We start from the raw sequence: 26,989 nt of genomic DNA, 5'->3' as shown, positions 1-26,989 counted from the left end.
ATTTGCTTCCCCGCCATACAAACATACTCAATGAAGGAAGCTGGATTTGCTCAATGACCACCCAATTCACTTAATGGCAGTGATTTGCCTAACAATTTGGCAAAAATGGTCCTAAAAATTGGTTGCAATACAGTTAACAACCAACTCGCTTTGCCGCAGAAATCCAGGGCCCGTTTGTGGTTGTAAGCCAAGGACTACCTGTATTGTCTCCCCGGAATGGGACCTTCGGGATCCTACCCTTGGCCATTCCTCCTTCTCTTCCAGGCTTCCGCCTCCACCCATTTACCTCTAGCTTTCCTCCTCAGCTGCCCCTCCTCCAGCCACTTGCCCTGGCCAATGGGCTTCCACCTCCAGTGCCCCGCACCCTTTAACCCAGACCATTCGCTGAAACACCATTTGTCCCAGCCCTTTGGCCACATAGGACACTTGGCCACCAGCCAATGTGCAAGATCTCCCTCCTTCCTTCCCTCCCCTTTCTTCCTTCCCTCCCTACCTTAACAAGCACCTGAGGCTGTGAGCCTCTACCTTTTGGCTACTGCACCTCCCCTATAGCCCCACAGCCATAGAATGGAGTGGAATGGAATGGCACAGAACAGAATAGAGCTGGAAGGGAGTCTACAGATCTTCTAGCCCCATGCTCAAGCAGGAGAACCTATGGAGGCAAGTCAGTTTCTCCTCGATTCCTGGTTGCTTCTCTCTTTGATTAGGGTTTGACTTAATGGATATGTTCATGAGGGAGGGGGTGTTGGCAGCACTACAGAAGTAATTTGCTATTCCATCTTCCAGGATGTTTTGGTCTATTTCCTAGTTAAATTATAGCCCTCTGGATTTTGGGAGTCTTTCATTCACAACCTCACATGGTGAGATGCTGCATAGTGTTCAACCCTCACAGAAAGTTAGCTAGATATGCCACCTGGTGATTGACTGAGAGACAGGCAGGCAGAAGATGACAGAGTAGCTAGATGGATGGATGGCATCAGTAGATGACAGAGCAGCTAGTTGATGGATGGCCAGATGGATGAAAAGATAGCAGTACAGAAGTCCATCTAAGATATTTTACAATTTCACACCATGATCCATTGCAGGCAGTCCGGGGGTTTAGAAACATGGAAAGTGATCACTTTTTTTTCCAACAAGCTCATCAGCAGCTAACATTTATTTTATTTTTTAAAATGGTCTTTTATTATATTTTCCACAAATACAAATCTCATTCACATTTTTGACAGTGCTTTGGCATCGACAAATATATATATATTATTGTATATTATTATATACATCTTTTCTTTGTATAAATCAACAAATATCTACATCTATCTATAGCTATATCTATCTTATATGCCAGCTTGACGTCACTTGTGTCAGCGGCACCTGTGGTTCCCTCCCGAGCTCCATTTTTGGCTGTGATGGCCTCTTGTAACCCTCTGCTAGTGAAAACAGAGGTAGCCCTCCCAAGCTCCATTTTCATTGGCAGAGGCCTGTGGGCCGGTCCTTCACTATTTCCAGGGCAGCCCTGAGGGCCAGATCTAAGCACTCATGGGCCAGATCTGGTCCTCAAGCCTTGGGTTAGACACCCCTGATTTACGCTGTTGCTTTTCAGATCTGAATTCCATAGTTCAACCCTACAGTCTTTTAAAATAACTGCTTCTTTTTATCACTTCTTCCAAATCTGGCCACATCTAGCGTTAATAACAACAAACTGGAGTAAGATAAGGAGGAGGATGGTATCAATTCAGACACGACGATGATGGTGGTGATAATGTTATCCATTCAGTCATGTCCAGCATGATGATTCTCTGGGCCAAGTCTTCCAATCTTGCTCTACTTTGAATTGTTCTATGCTCTGGCTGGTGTCAGCTTTGGTGGTGTCCTACCACTGTGTTCTTTGGTGGCCTGGTTTCCTTTGACTTCTAATTCTCCCAAATATAATTGCTTTATCCAGTGAATTCCTTTGCACGGCATGCCACCAAAGTAAGTGAGATGCAGTTTTAGGATTTTTGCCTTTCAGTGTCATGTCTGGCGTTATGCGCTCCAGTACTTGTTCGTTAGTCGTTCTTGCTGTCTGAGGAACACCCAATAGCTTTCTCCAGCACCACAGCTCAAACAAGTTGATTTTCTTCCTATCTTGCTTTTTTAAGATCCAACTTTCACAATCATAGGTAACGACCCTTCAGAGTTAGGACGGTGCTGAAAAAGGATGTTTTGTTTTATGATAGCTCCTCAGTGATCCCAGCCATCACGTCTCCACAGTTACATGACTGTGATTTTTCTTGCTGGCTTCCCAGAGGCAAAGTCATAAGTCATGGTCATGTGAGGTGCTCACTTAATGACTCACTTAATTATGTAACTGGGGACTGCTGGGACCCCATTTTAGGATTGCATCCCTGAGCAGTGTAGTTCTCAGACTCAGTTGTCACTGTAACCTGAGGACTAGTTGTGCTATGAATTATTTTATGAATGCATCATTCTTAAATATATACACCTGTGTCCCAAGGTAAAAAGCCCTAAATACTGTGGTCTTCCTTATAAGGAAGCTACTCAGGTCTTGAATGATGCATTGCAAAAATTAGAATGTCTGCACCTCTCTCCTTCTTCCCGTAAGCCTATCTGCATGTGAATTGGGTAGGAAATGTAGAAAATTATTAGTCTTAATGAGGCTGTAAAGACTCTTAAAAGGGTTTCTAAGAGCTGCTAGGCATATATGGGGGGTGGGGTGGAAATGAAAAGATCTGGACTACTTTGTAAGCCTTTTTATTGAATCCCTTTTTTTTTAAAAAAGAAATATTTTTCTTCGGACCTCCCATATTAAATGAAGCTAAGCTGTCCCTTTCATTACTTTTTCTTCGGCGTCAGTGGGTTCACTGAGTTTGAGATTTCAGTAGAAAAAATACAAATGTGTATTTGGTAGTACTCATACCAAATTATTATTCCTGATAGGAAAACCAGAGGTGTGATATTCAGCAGGTTCTAACTGGAAATTTTGAGTAGTTTGGAGAACCAAATACCCCCTCTGACTGGAGATTTTACAGTATCCTTCCTGTGCCATGCCCACCAAGCCATGGGCACAGAACTGGTAATAAAAAAATTTGAATCCCACCACTGATGAAAACATAATGAGAGACATGCAGTTTAGAAAGAAGGAGCTTGTGACAACTTTGAAGAATGAGGCTAATTGAAAAGCATTATTTGGGTGAAAGAAAAACCTCTGAGTTTTAACCGTGTTGCTTTTTTTCATATTTCGATTTGACCTTCCCCTGTCCAGTTCTTCCCCATCCCTGTCCCCACCAATCCTTTATCTTTTATACTGGCTGTAAAATTATTACAGAATAACAGAATTGGAAGGGAGGTCATCTAGTCCAACCCCCTGCCCAAGTAGGAGATCCTACACCATTTCTGACAGGTGGCAATCCAGTCTCTTCTTGAAAGCATCCAGTGATGAAGCTCCCACGACTTCTGAAGGCAATTCTATTACCCAGTTTCGTTAAACATATGGCGTTAAAGATGACGGGATAGCTTTAATCACCAGGAGGCTATGAGTTCTAGTCCTGCCTTAGGCATGAAAAACCACTTGGGTGATTTAGGGCCAATCCCTCTCAGCCCAACCCACCTCACAGGGTTGTCGTTGTAGAGAAAATAGGAGGAGGAACTTGTATTAGGCATGTTCATCACCTTGAGTTGTTTATAAAAATAATAAAGGTGAGATTTGTAAATGCCTTTGGTTTTGCACCTGCTGAGGTTGTTGAAAAGTTGCAAATCAATGTAGCAAAACAGAGCAAATTTAAGAGATTTTTTTTTAAAAAATACAAATTATGAATTTGGTTAGAAGATTTCCCAACAGATGTTATTTTTCTTTGCTGTGAAAGTGATTACATCTAAGCTGCCTCAAAAAAAAAAAAATACTCAGTAGTTTCTAATAGCTAGAAGAGTCTAGGAGTTACTGCTGAGACACAAATCAGTAGTTCTCAAGCCAGACCTCTAGTTATTATGTAAACACAGTAGAGATATTTCTCTAGAGTGTGAAAAGAATGGCTCAAACTCTAACAGTTGTAAAAGACAGGAAGAAGAAAACCCCCAGGATTTAAAATTTGGAGCTGATGCGTATTTATGCATGTATGTATGTCATGTTGTCACATTCCACTAGAATAAATGGGACCAAACTTTCCCCCTCAAGCATAGAAAATTGCCCTGATCTGGAATCAAATATTCCTCCTTAATTCTTAAAAAACTGGGGAGGAGGGGGGGGAGAATTCTAATACGTATGGGAAAGTATGCAATTCAAGGATTTTTAAAATGTGAATTTGATCCCTTAAACTTTCTAATCCCTTAAACACCCAAACTAAAAATCGGAGGGAGGGATTAGGTAATTTGGCCTCATAGACTCCAGGATACTAAGATCTAGACTTGCAAAAAATACACAGGAGATTCACTCGGTTCCAGAGTCCTCCTTGTCCGTTCTCAGATGAAAATTTATCAGGATATTGTCCTCATGAAGATCCCTTTCTCCAAGATTCATTAAATGTATTGCAGTCTGCTAAACCAGTGTTTTCCAGCCTTGGCAAATTTTAGGTGTGGACTTCAAGTCCCAGAATTCAACAGCCAGATTATTGGCTGGGAAATTCTGGGAGTTGAAGTCCACACATCTGAAAGTTGGCCAGGTTGAGAAACAATGTGCTAAACAAGTTAATGAATCGGCATCTAGTGACCATTCTTTTGTCTATTTGATGGAAAGCAGAGGCCAATTGCTGTCTGCAGTTCTGTTTCATGTTCGGGGATGATCAGGGGACTGGAGGCTAAAACATATGGGTGAATAGGCGGCAATACAAATTCAATAAATAAATAAATATCTAGTTTAATGAAAAGCAGGAATGGGTATGATATTGTCATACCCCTGGTGGAGACTGACTCTGAATGACAGGGAGTGGAAGTGTGGCTCCAGAGGTTGTGGAGGAGGCTGGGGAAGAGCAGAGGCCGGCTGAGGAGGATCCAGGCCCATCCCCTATCCATCCTAGGGCACACAAGGAGGAGAAGATAAGGGAGAGACGTGGTCTACTTGGGAGGAGAGGGCCTTGATCCTCTTCATGGGCTGCAGGTGTGACAACTGAATAAGAGTTTGGACCTGCGTACTGGCAAACGCTGGAAACAAAGCATGTAAATATCTCTAGTTTATAGTTCCTCTCTGAGTTTGGCATCCTTCCCAGTGTGTGTTATCTGTGGACATTCTCCGGCCTTTATCTTGCCTGGTTTGTATTGCTTTTTTCCTTCTTCATGTAACTGTGTGGGAGATTTTTGTCTTCCGTCAAAGATATTCAGAGCTTGGAAGCAAAGTGAAGGAATAAAAAGGGGCTTCACCTATTTTCTGTGACTGTGTTTGTTTTGTATCCCACCCTGGGTCATCACAGATATGATAGCAGTGCTCCAATATCTAAGGAGCTTCCCTAAAGAAGAGGGGGGTCAATCTTTTCTCCAAAGCCCCTGAAGGCAAAACAAGAAGCAAATAGATGGAAACTAATCAAGGAGAGAAGCAACTTCGAACTAAGGAGAAATTTCCTGAGAGTGAGAACAATTAACCAGTGGAACTACTTGCCTCCAGAAGTTGTAAATGCTCCAACAATGGAGGATTTTAAGAAAAGATTGGACAGCCATTTGTCTGAAATGTTGTTGGGTTTCTTGCTTGAGTAGAGGGTTGGACTAGAAGGCCTCCAAGGTCTCTTGCAATTCAGTTATTACATTAATATGTTGTTCTACTATTATTATGAATGAGCTACTTGGAGAAGTGGTAGCAGAGAAAACCTGCCTTTGGTGTTTCAGTATATATTTCATGGGCAATTATGTGTCTCTGGGTGTAAGAGGGAATGTAGGTGTATGTATTTCTTTCTCTTTGATGGGAATCTATCAGTAAAAAGGAAAGATCATACTGTCCAGGTTTTCCCCATTACAAATAGGAGCACATCTGTGAATGCATAGGGAATTTAGCCAAATATATGAGGAGCACAGCCTGCTACATGAATAAAAGCATGCCAAAGAGAAAAACATCTATGAAATGCAAATTATTCCAGATGATCAAAACTGGTGAACTAAAAACTGTATTCCTGATTGGTGGCAGTTCACCAAGAAAAAAAGAAATGAAGATATCACCTATGTTTGACTGCCATAAAAATTATAGCTGTGGGATCATTTGGAATGGAATGATAGTTTAAACATATCAAAATGATTATGCCTTTATAGAATCATACCTTGAATAAAAATAAAGGTAAAAGTTTCCCCTACCCAGTGTCCAAATCTAGGGGGCTGTGCTCATCTCTGTTTCTTAACCAAGGGAGCCAACATTGTCCAATATACTTCCATGGTCATGTAATTAGCATGAGTATACGCCGAGGTCCATGGAACGCTGTTACCTTCCTACCAAAATTGTACCTATTTATCTACTCACATTTGCATGCTTTCAAACTTCTAAGTGGGCAGGAGTTGAGGCAAGTAGTGGGAGCTCACCCCATCAGACTGCGCTTGGGTCTCAAACCTTTCCAGCTGACAAGCTCAGTAGCTTTAACCGCTGAACCATCGCACCACGGTTAAACTTATACTTTGAATTCTCATCTCTATACCTGAAAAGAGAACAGTGCCTTGCTGAGAAAAGTGGAAAGAAGGTCAATCAAAACGATTAAAGGGTTGTAGCAATTCCTCTTGGATTAAAGGTTACAATGTTTTGGACTTTTTAGCATCAAAAAAGGTCAGTAAAGGGAAACATGATCAACATGCTTCTCAATTTGTTATATTACTAGAACTGTGACTCATCTAATGAAGCTGATTGGAGCAGACTGATTGGAGCAGACTGATGAGAAATCTGGGGTTGATTTTTTAAAAAAAAATGGATCTCCAGACTGAAAATATGAAGATGATCACCACACAATTAAGTGATGGCCATGAAGTTCAGAGATATAAACGTAGATTACACAGATTCATATGGCTGTATGACAAGCATTGGCTCTTCCCATCTATCTTAAGAGAAGAGTCCAAGTCCATGCTATACAGAAGTGTTTTTCAAACTTGGCAACTTTAAGCGGTGTGGACTTCAACTGCCAGAATTCCCCAGCCAGTATATGGAATCAAATAGATTTGATCTCAGTTTGCTATATGTATGGGACATGGATGGATGGATGGATGGATAGAGAGAGAGAGATTAGACAGAGGATCGATGAATAGATGGTAGATTAGATAGAGAGAAAGAAAGAGACAGAGCTGATACATTAGATGATTGATTGATAATAGATTAGGTAGATAGATAGATAGATAGATAGATAGATAGATAGATAGATAGATAGATAGATAGATAGATAATGTATGGATAAAGAGACGGATGATAGATAATGTATTGCAAAAATTATCAGGTTTCTCAAGAAACAATTCAAACTGCAGAGATGTTATGGACCTCAGAATATAACAAATATTCCTTGCCATAATATATGAGCTATAGAAGGGCAGTCTTTTTATATTCCAGTTAAAGCTAGCACTCAGTTGGGCAGTAAAACAGACATAGAGTGGAGTTTGGATTTTTCTGAACCATATTTTGAATATTTCAGACCAAATGATATTCTACAAAGGTGCAGGATGCAGCATGCCCAATAATCAGACTGTAAAAGTGGAAATCTTGAAAGAACTGCTTCCAATGCTAAGTAAGCCTCTTGTGCTGACAAATTGAGAATTGTGTCTTTGTTTTCCATCAATCATTTTGGTGCCTCTTCTTCTATTTGTACCAATAGAAGAAAACATTTGTAGCTCAGGGTTGAACCGTGGGGTCCTTGGTGCTCTCTGAGCATGGCTGTTTTCTTGCAGACATTTCATTACCCCATCAAGGTAACATCATTAGTGTTAAAATGGAATGGGGTTTGCTCTCTGTTTATATACAGTGCATCAAGATTTATACTAGACCAACAATCAAGCATTTTTACTACCAAACAGTAAACAATACCCCAATCAAGAAACTACCAACCGAAACAGTAAGCAGCCTTATCAAGGAGCCACCAAGAACATTTCCATCAACACTGGGACAAAACAGGACAAGCCATTAAGTATATAAAAAGAGAGCAAGCCAATTAATGACATTTTTTGGTGCATGGATTTGAAAAGGGGAACAAAATGAAGTCTGTAAATTCCATGGAATATCAGAAGAATGTAGGATTTCTGGAATCCACACGTCTATTCAGAGCTTAGTCTCTTAAAAAGAAAGTTACTCCTAAGTAACTCATGGGGTACAGCTACAAGGAGCATAGGGCAGCAGAAGCAATGACTTCTGCTTCAAACTGCTGTGACAAATCGCAAAGACACATTGAAATGGTAATTTTTCTGAATGACTCAATCATCAATTTAAAAGCATGAAAAGATTGGAGTGGGCCTGTAAGCATAGTTTTCTCATATATTAGGACATGCCTCAGTGGTGATTTAATTAGAAGTAACTGAAATGGTTTATCTAAAACTGCTGCATGTTAGGAATCCAAGCTTTACAGTTTCATATCAACAGCATTTGTTGATTAATGTTTTAAATTCCCTCTTTTTTTTTTTTATTGCTTCTCCTAGTTAGGGTATTTTCTGACTTTTCAGAGATATGTTTAAATACTCCAAATAAACACATAGCTTGTTTTTATTTCTTATTTTATTTTAGCCTCATATTATCTCCCTCGGCTAAAATAATACTAAATCAAGGACACTAAACCACCAATTTTAGTGAAATATTCTTATCATAGGCTATAGATGGCCTGGATGCTTAGCGCTTATCGTAGGGACATCATATTGTAGCTGCAAAATATGGATATGCAAGGGACTCTACATTTTAAAAAAGATTGTTTCTGCCAAATTGGTGTTTTGGGATGCATTTGCATCAATGGTGTGATTCAAAAAATTTTACTACTGGTTCTGTCGGCGGGGGCTTGTTGGGCGTGGCAGGGGAAGGAGACTGTAAAATCTCCAGTCAGAGGCGGTATTTGCCGGTTCTCCGAACTACTCAAAATTTCCGTTACTGGTTCTCCAGAACTGGTCAGAACCTGCTGAATACCACCTCTGATTTGCATGTTTGACATCATCGCCTCTTTCTGCAAAAAAATGCTCAACTTTTCAGGAATGGATCTGATTTCCTTTTATATTTCAAGTTTTGTCCAAATTATTACTTTTTGTTACTGCTTCTCTAGTCACATGTGTTTGTTTTTTTTACATTTACTCAACTTCATTCCAATTCCTTTCAGTGTCAAAACTTTTTCCATCTCTCGCTTTCGAATGGACATACAACACTTAAGTTGATTTGAGCTTAGTCCTGATCCTTTGTTTCTGTCATGAATCTGCTTGGATCATTTGTAGGAATGTAAGGATTCCAGACTGGTTGCTCTCTTAACTCCACCCTCTGGCTCTTAATTAGCAATAAGTTCTTACCCATTTCTGATTCAGGGCTAAATTTTTGTGGCATTAAATGCGGTTGGCTGCAGTTTGGTGGAACGATCTTTAAGCAGTCTCCTTTCGCCAGAATTCTATGTTGCGCTAAGGTGTTGTCATGTTAAATGCCATTTCCTTTACTGAGAGATTTCTGTAGCCTAGGATGACCTTCCCTTGCAGCTGAATGTGAAGCTCAGATTGCAATTTGCAAAACAGCACCCACCAGTTTGCGAGTTACTTTTGACAAAGAGACGACGGCTGCCTTTGCAGTGCCCTCGCTGGAGGCAAGACAGCAAGACCAAAGAAGTCAATGGCCCTGAAAGTCCCAGGTTGTTCCAAGTGATAAATATCTAAGTGATGACCTCTGTACCTAGTGACTGCTTTTTAGGGGTCATGCTGCAAAGAAAATGGAATAGAAAACTGCCAAGTGTAAATGAGAAGAAATGCTTGATCTCTTCGTTTTCGTATGCTAAGGGGGGAGAAAAATAGTAAAATCTCTTTTAAGTCGAGCTTAACTTCTGTGGATCTTTACACATGGATCTTTACAACAGAGGGAAAGTGATTTGTCATTGCTTTAGGACAGTGTTGGCAAACCTTTTTAGCACCAAGTGCCAAAACAAGAGCTCGCACATGCGGGGGAGTGCCGGAAAGCTTCTAGTTTCCGGTGTGCGCATGCATGCCGGCCACTGGTCTTCCAGTTTTGTTGTGCATGCACATGCAATGACCAGATGAATGGTGTGCATGCTTGCGCCAGAAACCAAAAGGTCAGCCCGACGTGCACATGCATGCCGGGGGCTGCTCTTCTGGTTTTGGGTGCCCCTGTGCACACAAAGACCAGTTGGCTGGCATGCATGCACGCCCCGGAACACGGAAGAGCAACGGGCGATGGCTGGCATGCCCAGAGAAATGGCTCTGTATGACACTTCTGCCACATGTACCATAGCTTCGCCATTAGGGCCTTAGAATCATAGGATCATAGAGTTGGAAGGGACCTTGAGGTCTTCTAGAGAAGTTGTGGGATTCAAACATTTTTACTACCGGTTCTGTAGGTGTGGCTTGCTGGGCGTGGCTTGCTGGGTGCAGCAGGGGAAGGAAACTGTGAAATCTCCATTCCCTCCCCACCCCACTAACCTGCTTTCTAGCTCCGTTCTCTTGTGTGGGGGCCAGTCAGAGGTGGTATTTGCCAGTTTTTCAAACTACTCAAAATTTCCGCTACTGGTTCTCCAGAACTGCTGGATACCTGAACCTGCTGAATACCACCTCTGCTTCTAGACCAATTCTCTGCCCAAGACAGGAGTCTTCATACCTTGATACAATCAAGATCAAAGGAGGTACTAATACCATTCTGTAAAGCCTTAGTAAGACCGCACCTAGAGTACTGCATCCAGTTTTGGTCACCACACTATAAAAAGATGTTGAGGTTCTAGAAAATGTGCAGAGAAGAGCAACCAGGATGATTAGGGGGCTGTAGGATAAAACATATACTGAACAGTTGCAGGAACTGGGCCTGGCTAGTCTAGTGAAGAGAAGGACCAGGGGAGACATGATAGCAGTACTCCAATATTTGAGGAGCTGCCAAAGAGAGGAAGGGATCAAGCTATTTTCTGAAGCGCCTGTAGGCCAGACAAGGAATAATAGATGGAAACTGAACAAGGAGAGATTTAACCTGGAAATAAGGAGAAACTTTCTGACAGTGAGAACAGTCAATCCATGGAACAGAAGTTGCCTTCAGAAGTTGTGTGAGTTTCATCACTGGAAGCTTTTAAGAAGACACTGGACTGCCATCAGTCAGAAATGGGGTAGGGTCTCCCGCTTGGGTGTGGGGTTGGACTAGATGACCTACAAGGACCCTCCCAACTCTGATTGTTTGTGTCTCAGACAAAGGGTTGTCCCATCTTTTCTTGAAAACCTTCAATGATGGAACACCCACAACTTCAGGAGGCAAAATGTTCCATTGATTAATCAGGAAATTCCTCTTTATTTTGAGGTTGGATCATCCTCTGATGATCTTGCACCCATTACTTCTTGTCCTGCCCTCCAGTGCTTTGGAGAACAAATGGACTCTTCCCTGTGGCAGCCCTTCAAGTATTGGAAGATAGCTATCATGTCTCCCCTAAGCCGCCTCCTATTTCGGGCAAACATACCTAATTTCCTTAGCCATTCACAATATGATTTAGCCTCCAGATTCTTGAGACTTTCAAGAAGAGATTAGACTGCCATTTTTCAGAAATGGTGTAGGGTCTCCTGCTTGGGAAGAGGGTTGGACTAGATGACCTACAAGGTGCCTTCCAACTCTGATTATCTGTTATCTGACTTCAGTAACAGAGCGGTCAATGCCTGGAACACCCTACCCGACTCCATTGTTGCAGCCTCAACCCCTCACAGCTTCAACCTCAAACTGTCTACTGTGGACCTCACCCCATTCCTAAGAGGTCCTTAAAGGGGACGGGCATAAGCTCACCTGGCATCCCTGTCTTATCCTCCCCATTTATCTGTATTTATTTCCTTTGTTTTTGTTTATGATCATACTTATACTTGTTATCTTGTACATGTTTGACAAATAAATACATACATACATGCATAAATAGTCATCAACATGTCCTCAGCTCTTGCATTTTTCACCTTCCAAGCTCCAGGTGACTTTTTCTGTTCTGTGTTTGATCACTGAGCTGTTTCTTACACTGGAATTCTTTGCCATGATATCAGCAATGACCTCCAACCTGGATGACTTCACAGAGGGATCTAATAAATTCAGGGAGGAAGCCATCCATTAAAGGCAGTTGGGCTTAATATCCTATAGGGGAGGGCTGCCAAAATCGTGCCCACAGGCTGGATGCGTCATGCACTGGCTACTCCCACACCTGGTTTAGCAAAGAGGAAAAAAGTCATGCGATGCCAGCACGACGACACGAGTTTGACACCCCTGCATTCTACTTCAATATGTGTCTCTTGCAAGACCATTTTTGTCAAAGCTCAGGAGGTTCAGCACTACAAGTATTCCCGCTAGCTCAGTGGTGGGATTCAAATTTTTTTACTACCGGTTCTGTGGGCTTGGCTTGGTGGGCGTGGCAGGGGGAAGGATACTGTAAAATCTCCAATCAGAGGTGGTATTGGTGGGTTCTCTGAACTACTCAAAATTTCTGCCATTGGTTCTCCAGAACTGGTCAGAACCTGCTGAACACCACCTCTGCACTGGCTCTGAATGAAAAACAGGTCACTTTTTTACTATATTTCATTTTTGCCAGCAGCTGAGAAAGATAAATTCCCCCACACTAGATCCCTTTTGGAGATCCATTTCAGTCTATGGTGGCAAAAAAAATAGAAATTTGGTAGCACCTTTTTTGACGAACCACTGTCATTGATCGTTTTATCCTCCATGAGGATGCTGCAACAGTTGTAAGTGTGAAAAACAATCATTAGTCACTTTTTTTCAGAATAACAGAGTTGGAAGGGATCTTGAAGATCTTCTAGTCCAACCTGCTACTTAACCACCCTATACCACCCTATAAAGAAGTGCCTGTCCAGTTTCTTCTTAAAAACCACCAGTGTTGGAGCACGCACAACTCCTGAAGGATAGTCATCCCACTGGTTAATTGTTCTAACTCTCAGGAAATTGCTTCTTAATTCTAGATTGCTTCTTTCCCTTGATTAGTTTCCATTCATTGCTTCTTGTCCTGCCTTCAGGTGCTTTGGAGAATAGCTTGACTCCCTCTTCTTTATGGCAGCCCCTCAAATATTGGAATACTGCTATCATGTCACCCCCTAGTCCTTTTTTTCACTGGACTAGCCATGCCCAATTCCTGCAATTATATATGGTTCACAATTTAGTGTGGTTCGAAACATCATTAAATGAACGGTCGCAAATCAGGATTACCTGTATCACTTTGGGAAGAAACAACATTGCGAAAGAAAACTTGTTCCTAAGAAATTTTAGGAATAGCTCTCCATAGATTTGCACTTAGCAACGGGAAAAGAATAACATACTATTTTACATCATGCATTCTTGTCTCCTTTTTCTCTTTTGTTTCCAGAAAGTTCAGCAATACACAGTCATCATTCAGGCCACCGATATGGAAGGAAACCTTAACTACGGTCTCTCGAACACAGCGACAGCCATCATTATGGTGACAGATGTGAACGACAACCCACCCGAATTCACTAGCAGCACCGTAAGTATCAATACATCAGCGCAATGATCTATGGACGCACGGCGTGTTTGTAATTCATGGGCATTTGATATGGCTTTGTCTCTTGTTTGCTGGCTTAGCAGATAGGGAGCACTTGACAGATAACGGAGTAACGGAGATTTTCAGCAAATAAAAATGGAGAGAGGCTGTGAAAAAATGATTCATGACCAAACACAGCTATCTGGCTACCACTTTGTCCTGAGGCAGTGAAAAATGGCAGGTAGGAGCCAAGCAGAGGGATAGCGCCAAAAAAATATCAAAGCTTTTGCCTCTCTGTGACAAGAGTTGATTTTTCCTCTCAGAGTTTTTCCACTGAAGACATCAATATCACCTTTGATCTTCTCTTTTGCACAATGTGTGCGAAGGGCTGAAACTCGTTGATGCAACTTATTAAAATGCCAGGAACCACTTTAGCCAAGGGAAGCTTTTGTTCGTACTACCTAGGTTTGGTCTATTGTCTACATCAGTGGTGGGATTAAAAAATTTTTACTACCGGTTCTGTGGACATGGCTTGGTGGGTGTGGCTTGGTGGGCATGGCTTTGTGGGCGTGGCAGGGGGAGGATACTGTAAAATTCCCATGCCCTCCCCACCCCAGTAACCTGCATTTCAGCTCTGTTCTCCTGTGCAGGGCAACTAAAGAAGACCTGGCTGATCCGGAGGCAGAGAATAAATGGAGGTGGGGCCAGTCAGAGGTAGTATTTGCTGGTTCTCTGAACTACTCAAAATTTCTGCTACTGGTTCTCCAGAACTGGTCAGAACCTGCTGAATACCACCTCTGGTCTACATGTCTATGGAGACTCTCAGTCATCTAGGTCATGGCTTCAAGAAGCAACTGGACTTGGTCTTTCTTTGAAAATGTTTCTCTTCTCATCCAAGAAGCTTCTTCAGCTCCGACTGGATCCAAGACTGGATCCTTCTATTCCCCACTGTGCAGTCAGAGCTGCAGAAGCTTCTTGGATCAGAAGCGAAACGTCTTCAAAGAAAAACCAGGAAGTCCAGTTGCCTCTTGAAAAAAAAAAAAAAGCACCTTTGGGACAATATGGTCTACAGTTATGGCTCAGTCAGCTTACTTCAAGTTGCATGTCGAAATTGGACTCAGTTGAAGTAGCTGGTCTCCCAAACGTACACAGAGGGCAAGAAGATGCTCAGAAACTATAGTACACAAAAGCTTTATTTGTTCATATAGCCGCCCAACTCACGTATGTTGTTCTCGGATGGCTTATAGAAGTAACACTCCAAATACAAAATCCAGTGAAAACTCACTGACCTTCTGGTGATGACAATCAAACAAACCAATTGATGGGTTCCATATCATCTAGGGGTTCTCAGGCCTGTTGGCAAAATCAGGTCTTTGGGGCCTCCCAAAAGACTATCGAAGTGAGAGACAATAATTTCTCTGCAGGGTTGATAATCTACAGGGAGAGAGCTACCACAGAGAAGGTCCTTCTTCTTGGTCTCATAAGATGTAACAGAACAAAAACAGAATAACAATTGACCACAACTGAGCTCCAAAATTCCATTGCTAAATGAGACAGTTATTAAGTGAAATTTGCCTCATTTTATCATCTTTCTTGCCACAGGTGTTAAGTGAATCACTGCCATTGTTATATTAGTAACATGGTTGTTAAATGAATCTGGCTTCTTCATTGATTTTTTGTCAAAAGGTCGCAAAAAGCGATCATATGACCCCAAAACATTGCAACCTTCATAAATATGAGTCAATTGCTAAGCATCATGTGACCATAGGGAGACTGCAACGGTAGTAAGTGTGAAAAACGGTCATAAGTCACCTTCTTCAGTGACATTGTAACTTTGAATGGTCAATAAATGAACTGTTGTTACTCAAGGATTAGTTGTATTTTGATATAAAACTTCCCACAAGTATCACGAAGGGAGTTTGGAAGAACTTTCCCTTCTGAGAAGAAAGAACATTCCAGAGAACGGTAGATTATTCCATGATGGAACAAAATTGTGCACACCATGCCTCATGGAGATAGTATACTTCAATGCTCTAAGTAACCCTGTCATTTCATTGGCTCTTACTATGGAGTGTAAAACCATTCCTTTCGTGTCAATCTGAACTTCCTCGAGTATCTAGTGCTTGCAGTAGTTTGGAAGTTAAGATGGCAAGTTTCAAAAGACAGGTTAGCAAAGATCAAAGGAGTTTTCTTTGTTCTTTTATTTGAGTGAAATGTGGTGACATCTAGTGGTTATGTTATTTTTTAAAATTTACTGTATGTTCATACATTCTTGTCAAAGATACTGTACTAATACATAGAAGTTTAAATGTTTATCAACAGTCTGTGGAAATCCATGTACTTCTTGGGTGTAACGTAAGGAAAGTTTACTCTTGGTAGTATTTAAATCTGATATATTTTATTGCAATTAGCCAATGGAAAAGGGAGGGAAGGAGGGAAGGAGGGAGGAAGGAAGAAAGGAAGGAAGGAAGGAAGGAAGGAAGGAAGGAAGGAAGGAAGGAAGGAAGGAAGGAAGGAAGTTAGTTCATAAAAAATTAAAAAGGACAATTCATATCAAATGCACAAATGCTAGTTTTACTTACTCTTCTGGCAGTATGAATGTAAATAATGCTTGTCTCTCAGAAAACAAATATTTTTTAACATGAATCTTACTGCTTTCAGTGTAAAATGTATAGCTAATGATTTCAAATATTGAAAATCTGAAGTGTCTTCTATGGTATTTTGAGACACTTTATCCCATTGTACCAACCTCTAAAGATCTCTGTCATTCTCAATTAATTTTCAGTTATTTACTTTCCCAAGAAAATATCTTGTCTCATCAAGCAATCACCAGACATTGTTATATTTTTGCACATAAGGAATAATAGAAGACTGGGTTTCACCATCAGAATGACGCCAAATAAAATACCTAGGAATACTTTACACAATGCAAAAAGTCTGTGGAGATTTTCAGTCATCCAAGTCATGGTTGTCCCAAAGGTGCTTTTTCAGGAGGCAAGTGGGCTTTTGTTGTGTTCCGTGACTAACTACAGTCCCCAATCTGGTCCGCATTCCTGGCGGGAGCGCCGATCGCTCCCATTGGTTGATGCCGTTTGACAGCCGGCTATAAAAGGAGCTGTCAAACGGCATCAGCTGTTGCCGCCAGCTGGCTGCCAGCCCAGCCGCGGCAGCCGCGGCAACCCGTTATGCTTCGAATAAAGCAATGTTAGCCTTCAGCTCCGTGTCTGCCTCGTGTGTCCGCCGCTACTCAACAGCTTTCTTCTTGTTGTTTTTCTTTGAAGACACTTTGCTTCTCATCCAAGAAGCTGCTTCAGCTCTAACTGGATGAGTGGGTGGGTGGAAGGATTTATATTCCTTGCAGACAGCTGGTAATTTGTATTCTTTTAGAGAGTTGTTAAGGCTATTTGGTGGTTTATCTATGTCCTCTGGGTCACCTGAGTAGTGCAAATAGCTGAGGAGCCTTCTTGGCTGTAGGATGTTTTCTGGCCTGTGTCGCTTCACTATTGAAGAAAAAGGGCTCAATGACTCTCTAAATGTGGCCTCAAGGACTAAAAGAATGCAAATAACCAGCTGTCTGCAAGGAATATAAATCCTTCCCTTTCATACCATCCAGTCAGAACTGAAGAAGTTTCTTGGATGAGAAGCAAAACATCTTCAAAGAAAGAAAGTAAAAACAGTCCAGCTGCTTTCTGAAAAAGCACCTTTGGGATTTACACAATGCACTTCAGCCTGTGATTTCAATGGGACACAATAGCATTCTCCAAAAACCTGAAAACCTACCACAGAGAAAAGGGTAGGTCCCTACTTTTTGTTATCACAGAGACCACCTTAAATTCAAAATTAAAGATTTTGGTTGAAGGTTCATACTAACTTTCTTTACAGTAAGGGTAGTTAGATACTGGGATCAATTATAATGATGTGAATTCTGTCCTGCTGGAGGTTTTCAAGCAAAGGTTGGACAGTCATCTGTTAGGGACGCAGTAGGCAAAGGTAGTCTTTGATCACAATGGAGCCCAAAATTTCTGTCCATACGTAAATATTTGTTAAGTGTTTTTATTTGTCTCATTTTACAACTTTTCTCACCGCAGGTATTAAGTGAATCACTGGAGTTATTAAGTTAGTAACATGGTTATTAAATGAATCTGCCTTTCTCAATGACTTTGCTTGTAAAGAAAATTGCAAAAAAATGACCACCTGATTCCTGAACATTGCAGCCATCATAAATATGAATCAGTTGCCAATCATCCCAATTTTGATTATATAGTATGACCGTGAGGTTACTGCAACAGTTGTAATTTTTTCAGTCCGGTAATAAATTTGGACGGTCACTAAATGAACTGTTGTAAGTTGAGTGCTACCTGTATACATACTGTCACTGAGAAGAACTTTGGACTAGATTCTTCAAGACCTTCTCCAGATATCTATCCAAGTTTGCAGAATTGGAATTCAGCAGGTTCTGACAAGTTCTGGAAAACCGGTAGTGGACATTTTGAGTAGTTTGGAGAACCAGCAAATACCACCTCTGACTGGCCCCACCCCCATCTATTCTCCGTCTCCTGAGTCCCAGCTGATTGGCTGGGTCTTCTTTTGTTGCCCTGCACAAGAGAACGGAGCTGGAAAGCAGGTTAGTGGGGTGGGAAAGGAATGGGATTTTGCAGTAATCTTCCCCCAAGAGTGGGGTGGAAATGGAGATTTTACAGTATCCTTTCCCAGCCACGCCCACCAAGCCATGCCACAGAACCGGCAGCAAAAAAATTTGAATCCCACCACTGCAAGATTGGCAGAGAACCTATAGTAGCTGTGCTGAGAAGAAGATATAGACCGATGTTTCTTGACCTTGGCAATTTGAAGATTTGTAGATTTCAATTCCCAGAATTACTCAGGCGCCGCCAGTGTGTGAAATTACAGCATGATGGCTGGGGAATTCTGGGAGCTGAAATCCACACCTCTTCAAGTTGCCAAGGTTGAGAAAAACCGACTTAGACTGTGTGGGATATTATCACGTAAAGCACTAATAAAGTCAACTTTTTACTTTTCTCTGGACTAAAAATGCAGAGATAATCTTCTTCTCAATAATGAATTCCTGTCGCGTTTCAATGCCTCCCAGCACACAAGACTGGCAGTTCTATGCCCATATTATTTTGTTATTCTTGAAGCAAATAATGCAATTATTAAAACCATAAGGAAAACATAGGGAGGCTTTAGAAACTAAATATTGTCATTGGACAAGCAGCCCTAGGATGGAATTTCGAAACTGAAGTTCAACAGGTCAATAGGTCTACTCAGGTGGAGACCATCTGAGAATGCTGGCTTGCTATTCATGAAAAAAAAAAACATGCTCAGGATATAAATGTGTTAAATCAATAGAAAAGCAAAGGAAATTTTGATGTTTGGCAAGGAATATGGTAAAAGTGCAGAATGGACAATGTTAGACTTGATCAATTCTTCTTGCATTCAATGGATAAACATTCTGAAGTTCCCAGTTGGTTTATCACAAACAAAAGTAATGAGGGAAGCCTTGGTAAGACCCCACTTGGAATATTGCATCCAGTTTTCATCGCCAAAATATAAAAAGGAATATTGAGACTCTAGAAAGAGTGCAGAGAAGAACAACAAAGATGATGAGGGGACTGGAGACTAAAACATACAAAGAGGAGTTACAGGAACTGGGTATGTCTAGTCTAGTGAAAAGAAGGAGTAGGAGAAACATGACAGCAATGTTCAACTAACTAAGGAGCTGCCACAAAGAAGAAGCAATCAATCTGTTCTCCAAAGCACCTGAAGGCAAGACAAGAAGCAATGGATGGAAACTAATCAAGGATAAAAGCAACTTAGAAATAAGGAGAAATTTCCTGAGAAAGAGAAAACAATCCATCAGTGGGGCGACTTGCCTCCAGAAGTTGTAGATGCTCCAACACTGAAGGTTTTTAAGAGGAGATTGGACAACCACTTCTCTGAAATGGCATATGGTTTCCTGCTTGAGTAGAGTGCTGGAAGAGAAGACCTCCAAGGTCCCTTCCAACTCTGTTATTCTGTTCTAGGTTGGATACCCTCAGTGTCCATGTGATTCACTTAACTGCAGTGACTTGTTTAACAACTTTTGCAAAAGAGTTTGTAAAATCGGGTGCAACTCACTTAACCCCTATCTTGCTTAGCAATAGAAAATCTCTCCTCTTAAAAATTGTAATCCTAGGTCAAGGACTACCTGCACAGCAAAGATTTAGCATTTTCTTAATGGAAAGAATGTAAACTCTGAACTTGTACCAAGCTAGATGGTGATTTAAAACACTTGTGCCCTGAGTTACAGCAGAAAAGATGCTCTCCACCTCACCCAAACAATAGCGAGGGAGTGCTGTGTCAAGAGCAGTGCCAGAAAAAAGAAAAAGAAATCAAGGACTCAAATTTGGCACTAAAGCAACCGAAAGCGTCTCTTGTCGTGTTCTTAAATTACCTGTCAATCACAGAAAATAGTTGGAGACTTAATAGCTTTAGGATAAAAATGTATTGCAAAAGGACATAACCATGCATTGCTGCTACAGTCTGCGTGCTCCACAGCAGGAATTATTGCTTCAGCTCAAAGCAGGATGACAGCAGAGGAAATTAGAGGGCCAGAGGCATCCGTGGAGGCTCAGAAAAGTCAATATGGCAGATAAAGCCACACAACGGAAGCCTTGCTCATTTTTTTTCACGTGTTATGTGTGCAACATAAATAAAAAAGGGACTTTTCTTCAAACATACAATCATGGCAGGCATCTCAACATTTTTAGCCTAAGAGCCGTGGTGGCGCAGTGGTTAGAATGCGGTACTGCAGGCTACTTCTGCTGCCTGCCAGCTGCCTGTAATTTGGCAGTTCGAATCTCACCAGGCTCAAGGTTGACTCAGCCTTCCATCCTTCCGAGGTGGATAAAATGAAGACCCAGATTGTTGAGGGCAATAGTCTGTCTCTGTAAACCACTTAGAGAGGAGCACTGTGAAGCAGTATATAAGTCTAAGTGTGAATAATATTTATTTATTTATTTTGTCAATTGCTTACAAGAAAATAGGTATAAGTAAAAACATAGTTATGAATACATGGATACATATAAGAAAAATAAAAATAAAAGAAACAATAGGACAGGGACGGTAGGCACATTGGTGCGTTTATGCACGCCCCCTACAGGCCTCTTAGGAAAGGGGTGAGGTCAATAGTAGACAGTCTAAGTTTAAAGTTTTTGGGGTTTGGGGAAGAAACCACAGAGTCAGGTAGAGTATTCCAGACATTGACCACTCTGTTGCTGAAGTCGTATTTCCTGCAATCAAGTTTGGTGCGATTAACCTTGAATTTGTATCTATTGTTTGCTCTTGTGTTGTTATGGTTGAAGCTGAAGTATTCATTGACAGGCAGGACATTGCAATGTATGATTTTATATACTAGATTGGACTGAAGGTGGCGTAGTTCTAGGTTTTCTAGGTCTAGAATTTTTCCCCATATGGACTTGTTTATATACAGGGTGGTCCCAATTTACACCATTAGTTTAGTGACCATTCAAAGTTCCAGCGACATTAAAAATAGGGACTTAGGTCTGTTTTTCATATTTAAAACAGTTGCAGCATCTCCGTGCTCACGTGAACAAAATTCAGTTGCTTGGCAACTGGCAGGTATTAATAACGGTTGCTTTGTCCTGCCTCACGTGATCACCTTTTGTGACCCGCTGAGGAGCAAAATCAACAGGAAAGCCAGTTTCACTCAACAGCTGTATTACTAACTTTAACAACTGAGATGATTCACTTTTCACCTGTGGCAAGAAAGGTTGTAAAATGGAGCAAAGCTCACTTAACAACTGTCAGTGGAAATTTCGGCCTCTCTTGCTATCATAAGTCAAGGCCTCCCTGTATTTTTTTTTCACTCAGGAAATATAACATCGGCGCTGATTCTGGCTCTAGATTATTGTCTTGGCTACGATTATAAATAGATTTGTGGAAATAATTTGAAATAATTCCTATTGGGAAGAAGAGACAGCTCCTCATAAATGCCACGGCGCTAAATCAGAAATTCTGCAATCGAGAACAATCAATTTAAGGAATAGTCTCTGAGCACTGATGCTGCCTGTGACTGATAATTTTGACAGAAATGATCGCCTGACTGAAGCAGCGAGTTCAGTCATATCCCCACAGCTGTTTATCAAATAGAAAGTTATGCCTGCATAAGAAAGATAAAGAACTAATTATCTTATTACATAAATCTGTGCGCATATATATCTCACAGTCTGTGATGCTCAAAGAATTAAACCAGCTCAGGATTCATTTCTACCAACTTCTGATGAGCAACATATTAAATCTTATCTGTGCAATTATTTTCTTTAAAGGAAAAAAAAATTAACTTTGTTTATACCTTACCTCTGTTATAAGAATCAGCTAATGCTGGATTTCATTACTTAGGGATAGTTTACTTTTGGGGGGAAAATATGATCAGATCTTGCCCATGTATAAAAGACATAAAAAAAATAATAACCAGGAGTCAGGATCTGTGCTATATAGGTAGTCCTCAACCTAGAACCACAATTGAGTCCAAAATTTCTGTTGCTAAGCAAGACAGTTACTTAGTGAGTTGTGCCCCTCCATGGGGGCATGGGACCATAGAGGTCTTATAGTCCAACCCCTTACTCAAGGCAAGAGACCTTATACCATCCTGGTCAAATAGCTGTCCAATCTTTTCTCTTTTTTTTAGAAAAAAATTATTAAGTAATTATTAAAATTTGGACACAGTGTGACTTTCCTGGCATTTGTCTTTTCCAATCTTTTCTTGAAAACTTCCAGTAATGGAGCCACCTACAGTTCCAGGGACAAAAGCTGATTAATTGTTCTGCCTGTCAGGAAAGTACTCCTTTTTTATTTTTATAGTTTTATTAATTTATAATATGACATACAAAAAGAATACAAAAGCAAATATTAGAGAAATTAGGAAAGGGGAAGTGGATAGTGGGCAAAAGCCAGCAAAAGAAAAAAAAATTATCTGGTTTTCTTTCTATATTTATTTTAAGCATTTTCTGTATTAAGATATGAATCCTACTCCAATATTTCTTTGCTTTATCACACATCCACTGTAGATGATAAAAAGTCTCTTCTTTTTACATTTACATTTCCTACATTCATTTGAGTACTTGTATATATTCTTGACAATTTATCTGGAGTTAAATACCAACGATACATCATCTGACAGAAATTTTCTTTTAAATTATAATTTAATGTACACTTTAAACCTTTATTCCACATATTCTCCCACTGTTCAAGCATTACATCATATCCAGAATTACTCCTTAAATCTAGGTTGGATCTCTTGTTAGTGAATTTCCACCCATTAATTCTTGTCTTATCCTCAGGTGCTTTGGAGAATAAGTCAATCCCTTCTTCTCTGTGACAGCCCCTCAAGTACCGGAAGACAGTAATCATGCCTCCCCCCCCTCCTAATCCTTGTCTTGAATTCTTTGGATTTCCTCAATCCAAGATCAGGATTAAGTTCCATCTGGCTTCTCAGAGCTTGGGGTGAGAACACCCTTCTGCCTAAGACACGGTGTCAGCGTCCCAAGTAACAATCTCCAAATTAAAAGACTCCGAGACTGTCATCTTCTCAAAGATCCATTTTATTAGAAATGTCATACTGGCACATCTGAAGAAAACCTGAATCTGAGCTTTCTGGGTTTTCCCTAGCCCAAAAAGAAACCAAAATCCAACCCCTGCTGTTCTGACCCAAGCCTTGTTCAAATTAAACAGACACAAATTGTGTATAAAAGCAAACCCTTTTTAAAGTGGTGCTGGGAATTCAGTGCATTCCCAGCCAAGAGACACATAAACCTAATTGTCTGATATCAAAAGCAAGCCCTTTCAAGGTTGCAGAAGGCTGCCAAGAACAGAAGACTAATTACTGATTAAATATCCACCAACAGAAGTTTCAAAAACAAACCGGAGTAAGCAGGGCTTCAACGAGGACTATGAGTTTAAAGAATTTCTTTGCTTTCTGCAAAGAACACATCCCCGAGGGCTAGTTTTATCCCTTATGGGAGGGGCCATCACCTTCTAGCCTTAGTCCCAAGTCGCCCTTGCTGCTTCAGCTGCTCTTTCCCTCGAGCAGCCCTGCACGTATGCGCACTGGGCACAGGCTCTCTGGAGTCCTTTGCATCACTGCTGCCAGACTCCACAATCTCTGAAGGCAGCACCCCACTGTCCAATAGTCCTAGCCCCATCCCTGCATCACACGCAGGCCCCTCATCTGAGTCCTCGCTATCAGAGACCTTTGCTGTCCACACCTGCTGCCGGTGAACCACAACACCTGCACCCCATAGTTCATCACATGATCCAATCGTTACTTCTTTCCAACTAGAGACTATTCCCAGGCACTCCCCTCCAGGTGCAGAGTAGCATGTCTTTGACTCTCTGAGAAAGGAATGTTGTTCTGGCTAATTGTCCACTGCTCCTTGAAGTCCCCCTCCCCAATTCCCAGGCACTGAATGTGGCAGCCCAGAAGCCTCAAAAAAATGGCTTCCAAGATGACACACAGTTATTAGCCATCTGGGGACACCCATTTGAGGCAAACCAGTGTTTAATCAGAGAGAAGGGCATATCCAAGCCCAACAATGGTTCACATAAAGTCTATTTTTATCGTATTCAATCAAGAACAATCAAGCAACCAGGAGGCGACGCCAACAAATTTGCATGATCAGACTTCTGTGTCTTAAATGTTAATTAAAAGTTAGCTTAAATTTGCCTACTGTGCAGAACTTTTTTTTCCTCTTTCCGTTCCTTTTTTCCTCTCCCTCCTCGCCTCTCTCCTTTCCTGCAGCCCACGTGAAAAAAAATATTATACAGCCAGGCTGAAGTGTTTGTGTGATTAGCAGAGTGGTAGATTCTTGAGGGAGGAGGGAGGGAATAAAAACTCTGGCAATCAAGGCCTTTTTTTTCAAAGTAGAAAAAAGAAAAATACTTACCTGTTTAACTTCTCAGAGCCTTAGGAGGCCCCATTAAAAGCCACTTTAAATTTTGCCCTTTGGCACAGCTTTGAGGTAGTCCTGCTGAGTGTTGTTGAAGCCAAAGCAAGAAAGGAGAGGCTTAAAAGCAACCCGGGTTGCAGATAACCGATTTCTTCCCAATTGCTGCTTTGCTTAATCACCAGTTGGACTTTCTTTAGTGAATCTGGACATCAGTTGACATCCTTCCCAGGCTATGGGAAGGCTGCAGAGAGGAATCGCGTTAAGGACCAAAGAGAAGAGCCACGTAGTCAGGTTCGAAGGCTGCGTGATTCACACTCCTTGATGCTTAAACAAAAAATGGGAAACAAGGCAACTGGGCTGGTGGTGATCTTCCCAGAGAACCCAAAGCTATGTGGGGTTGGAACAGAAGGGGTGGTATTCACACAACTCATTCAGCCCGGGGACTAAATTAATCCCTTTTGTAGGCTTTCACAATACATTGAATCTTCAACTATAAACCAGCACACTGTCAGAGGGTTGGAAAACGACAAGTCAGATCCAGACATGGTGTAAGTTATTTTGACCATGAAAAAGAATTAATTTGGTGACACCAAAGAAGGAGTTGGGGACCAGAAGTATTCAAAATGTTAATCTAGTTTAGGAATCGCTTTAGATACTTGACTTGCTTAAGTGGTTTCACAGTATCCAACCAGTAGTGCAGAAGCATGGAAGGGAGAGAGGGAGGAAGGAATGAGAACGAGAAAGGAAATGGGAGATATGGAGACAAAGAAGGCAAGAGAGGGAGGAAAGAAGGAAGGAGGAGGGAGGGAGGAAGGGAGGGAGGAAAGAAGGAAGGAAGGAAGAAGGAAGGAAGGAAGGAAGGAAGGAAGGAAGGAAGGAAGGAAGGAAGGAAGAAGGAGGGGAGGAGGAGGAAGAAGGAAGGAAGGAGGAAGGGAGGGAGGAGGAGGAAGGAAGGAAGGGAGGGAGGGAAGGAAGGAAGGAAGGAAGGAAGGAAGGAAGGAAGGAAGGAAGGAAGGAAGGAAGGAAGGAAGGAAGGAAGGGAACTTTGTAGAGAAATTGATATTACAATTGTCCAGTAGACTCATAATTCAGCAAGCACTTATGCACACTTCTATAGAATAAATAAGACCAGGACAATTGAATACTAGCAATATCCGTTACTTTGTGTAATAACAAAACACACTTCAGTTGACATCCAGACCCTGTAGAACTATTCCACCACCACCCGCCAAACAATGCACACACACCCAAGAAAAAACTAACTGAGCTTTCCACATGGCAGTTCCTGAGTCTTGAACTGACCTATCTGAGATTGTGTTTGGACAAATACAGCCAACATTGACTTGATGGACTTCTGTCTTGCTTCAATGATAAGTTCTTTTGTTCCATTGTTCATTTATTCACCCGTTCACTGGTCCTATATGAGGTTTTTCCACCAAGAATTCAAGATAAACAGAGAAGTCTTCCCAGTATTCTTGTATCACAACTATGTGAAGTAAGTTGGTGAGGGAGGAGGAGAACTGGCCCAAGCTCCCTGAGGAAGTTTCCATGACCAAGGGGCGACTGAAAACACCTTAACTATGGTACCATTTTGTTCTTCAGTTATGCATCCTGCTAACAGAATAGACACGAGCAAGGAGGGGAAAAAGAAATAGGAGCATCAAATTAAATCCAAGGTCCCCTCCAACTCTATCATTCCATGTTCCTCTTGGAATCCCAATTCTGAAGAGGCACCGATTCCAGAAGACACTTCAGAAAGAATCCTGAACAACAACAAAAGAGTACCTAACCCTGTTATATCAGCCTGCAGGGAGGAAAAGGCTGGGAATCTGTGGTGTGATAATTTTTTTTTTTTTAAAAAGCAAAACATTGGCTTGCATCAGCTCCAGCGTTTGCTGTTGACAGTGTAACAGCTGAGTACAGCTTGAAAACATGTAACTGGAGGCATCTAAACTTCCTTTTCTGCAGTGTTGGCTGCAGGGAAATTAGAGGGTGCTGCCAATTGAGGGCTGTTCTCTTCTCTTTCCAAGCACCTGGTTGGGAGACAGAGGCAATCTTCTGGAAAGGGCTCACGCTAAATCCTATCTGTCCTTGAAATATACCGTCTAGACAAAGCCCTGTGTAGAAATGCTACCTTGCAAAGGAAATTGACAATCTGTAGGAATCCTTCTCTTGGATCTGATCCTTTTCAAACAGATGGCACCGATTAGGAAAAAAAAGAAAACAAGTGTTTGGATGATTCCCAGATTCAAAAAAAAAAAGCTATCTTGGCCCAAACCTTTATCTTTAGTTAATTTTCTTGCATTGTCATTGTTAACATTCCTCCAACACTGTCCTATTTTTGACCAGCTACAGGTGAATGGTTGCTGATTACAGCCCCTTAGAATACCTGGTAATTTCTGTAGCATCTCACAACACATCTCTACCTCCAAAATCATCTTTGTT

The 26,989-nt window shown here is 41.4% G+C and overlaps 1 protein-coding gene across 1 annotated transcript in view; it reads left to right on the top strand.

Moving 5' to 3' along the window:
- CDH4 (cadherin 4) overlaps positions 1–26,989 on the top strand; it is a 995,035-nt gene that overhangs the window by 902,979 nt on the left and 65,067 nt on the right. The window contains exon 8 of the mRNA XM_087928929.1: positions 13,446–13,583. Within this exon, the coding sequence (XP_087785055.1) occupies positions 13,446–13,583 (138 nt within the window). The remainder of the gene's footprint in view (positions 1–13,445; positions 13,584–26,989) is intronic.

Source organism: Pseudonaja textilis, chromosome 3 (genome assembly GCF_049901715.1).
Source record: "Pseudonaja textilis isolate UNSWEBS1 chromosome 3, rPseTex1.2, whole genome shotgun sequence".
NCBI lineage: Eukaryota > Metazoa > Chordata > Lepidosauria > Squamata > Elapidae > Pseudonaja > Pseudonaja textilis.
The sequence above is the reverse complement of the archived record's forward strand: the minus strand, read 5'-3'. Positions and strand labels throughout refer to the sequence as shown.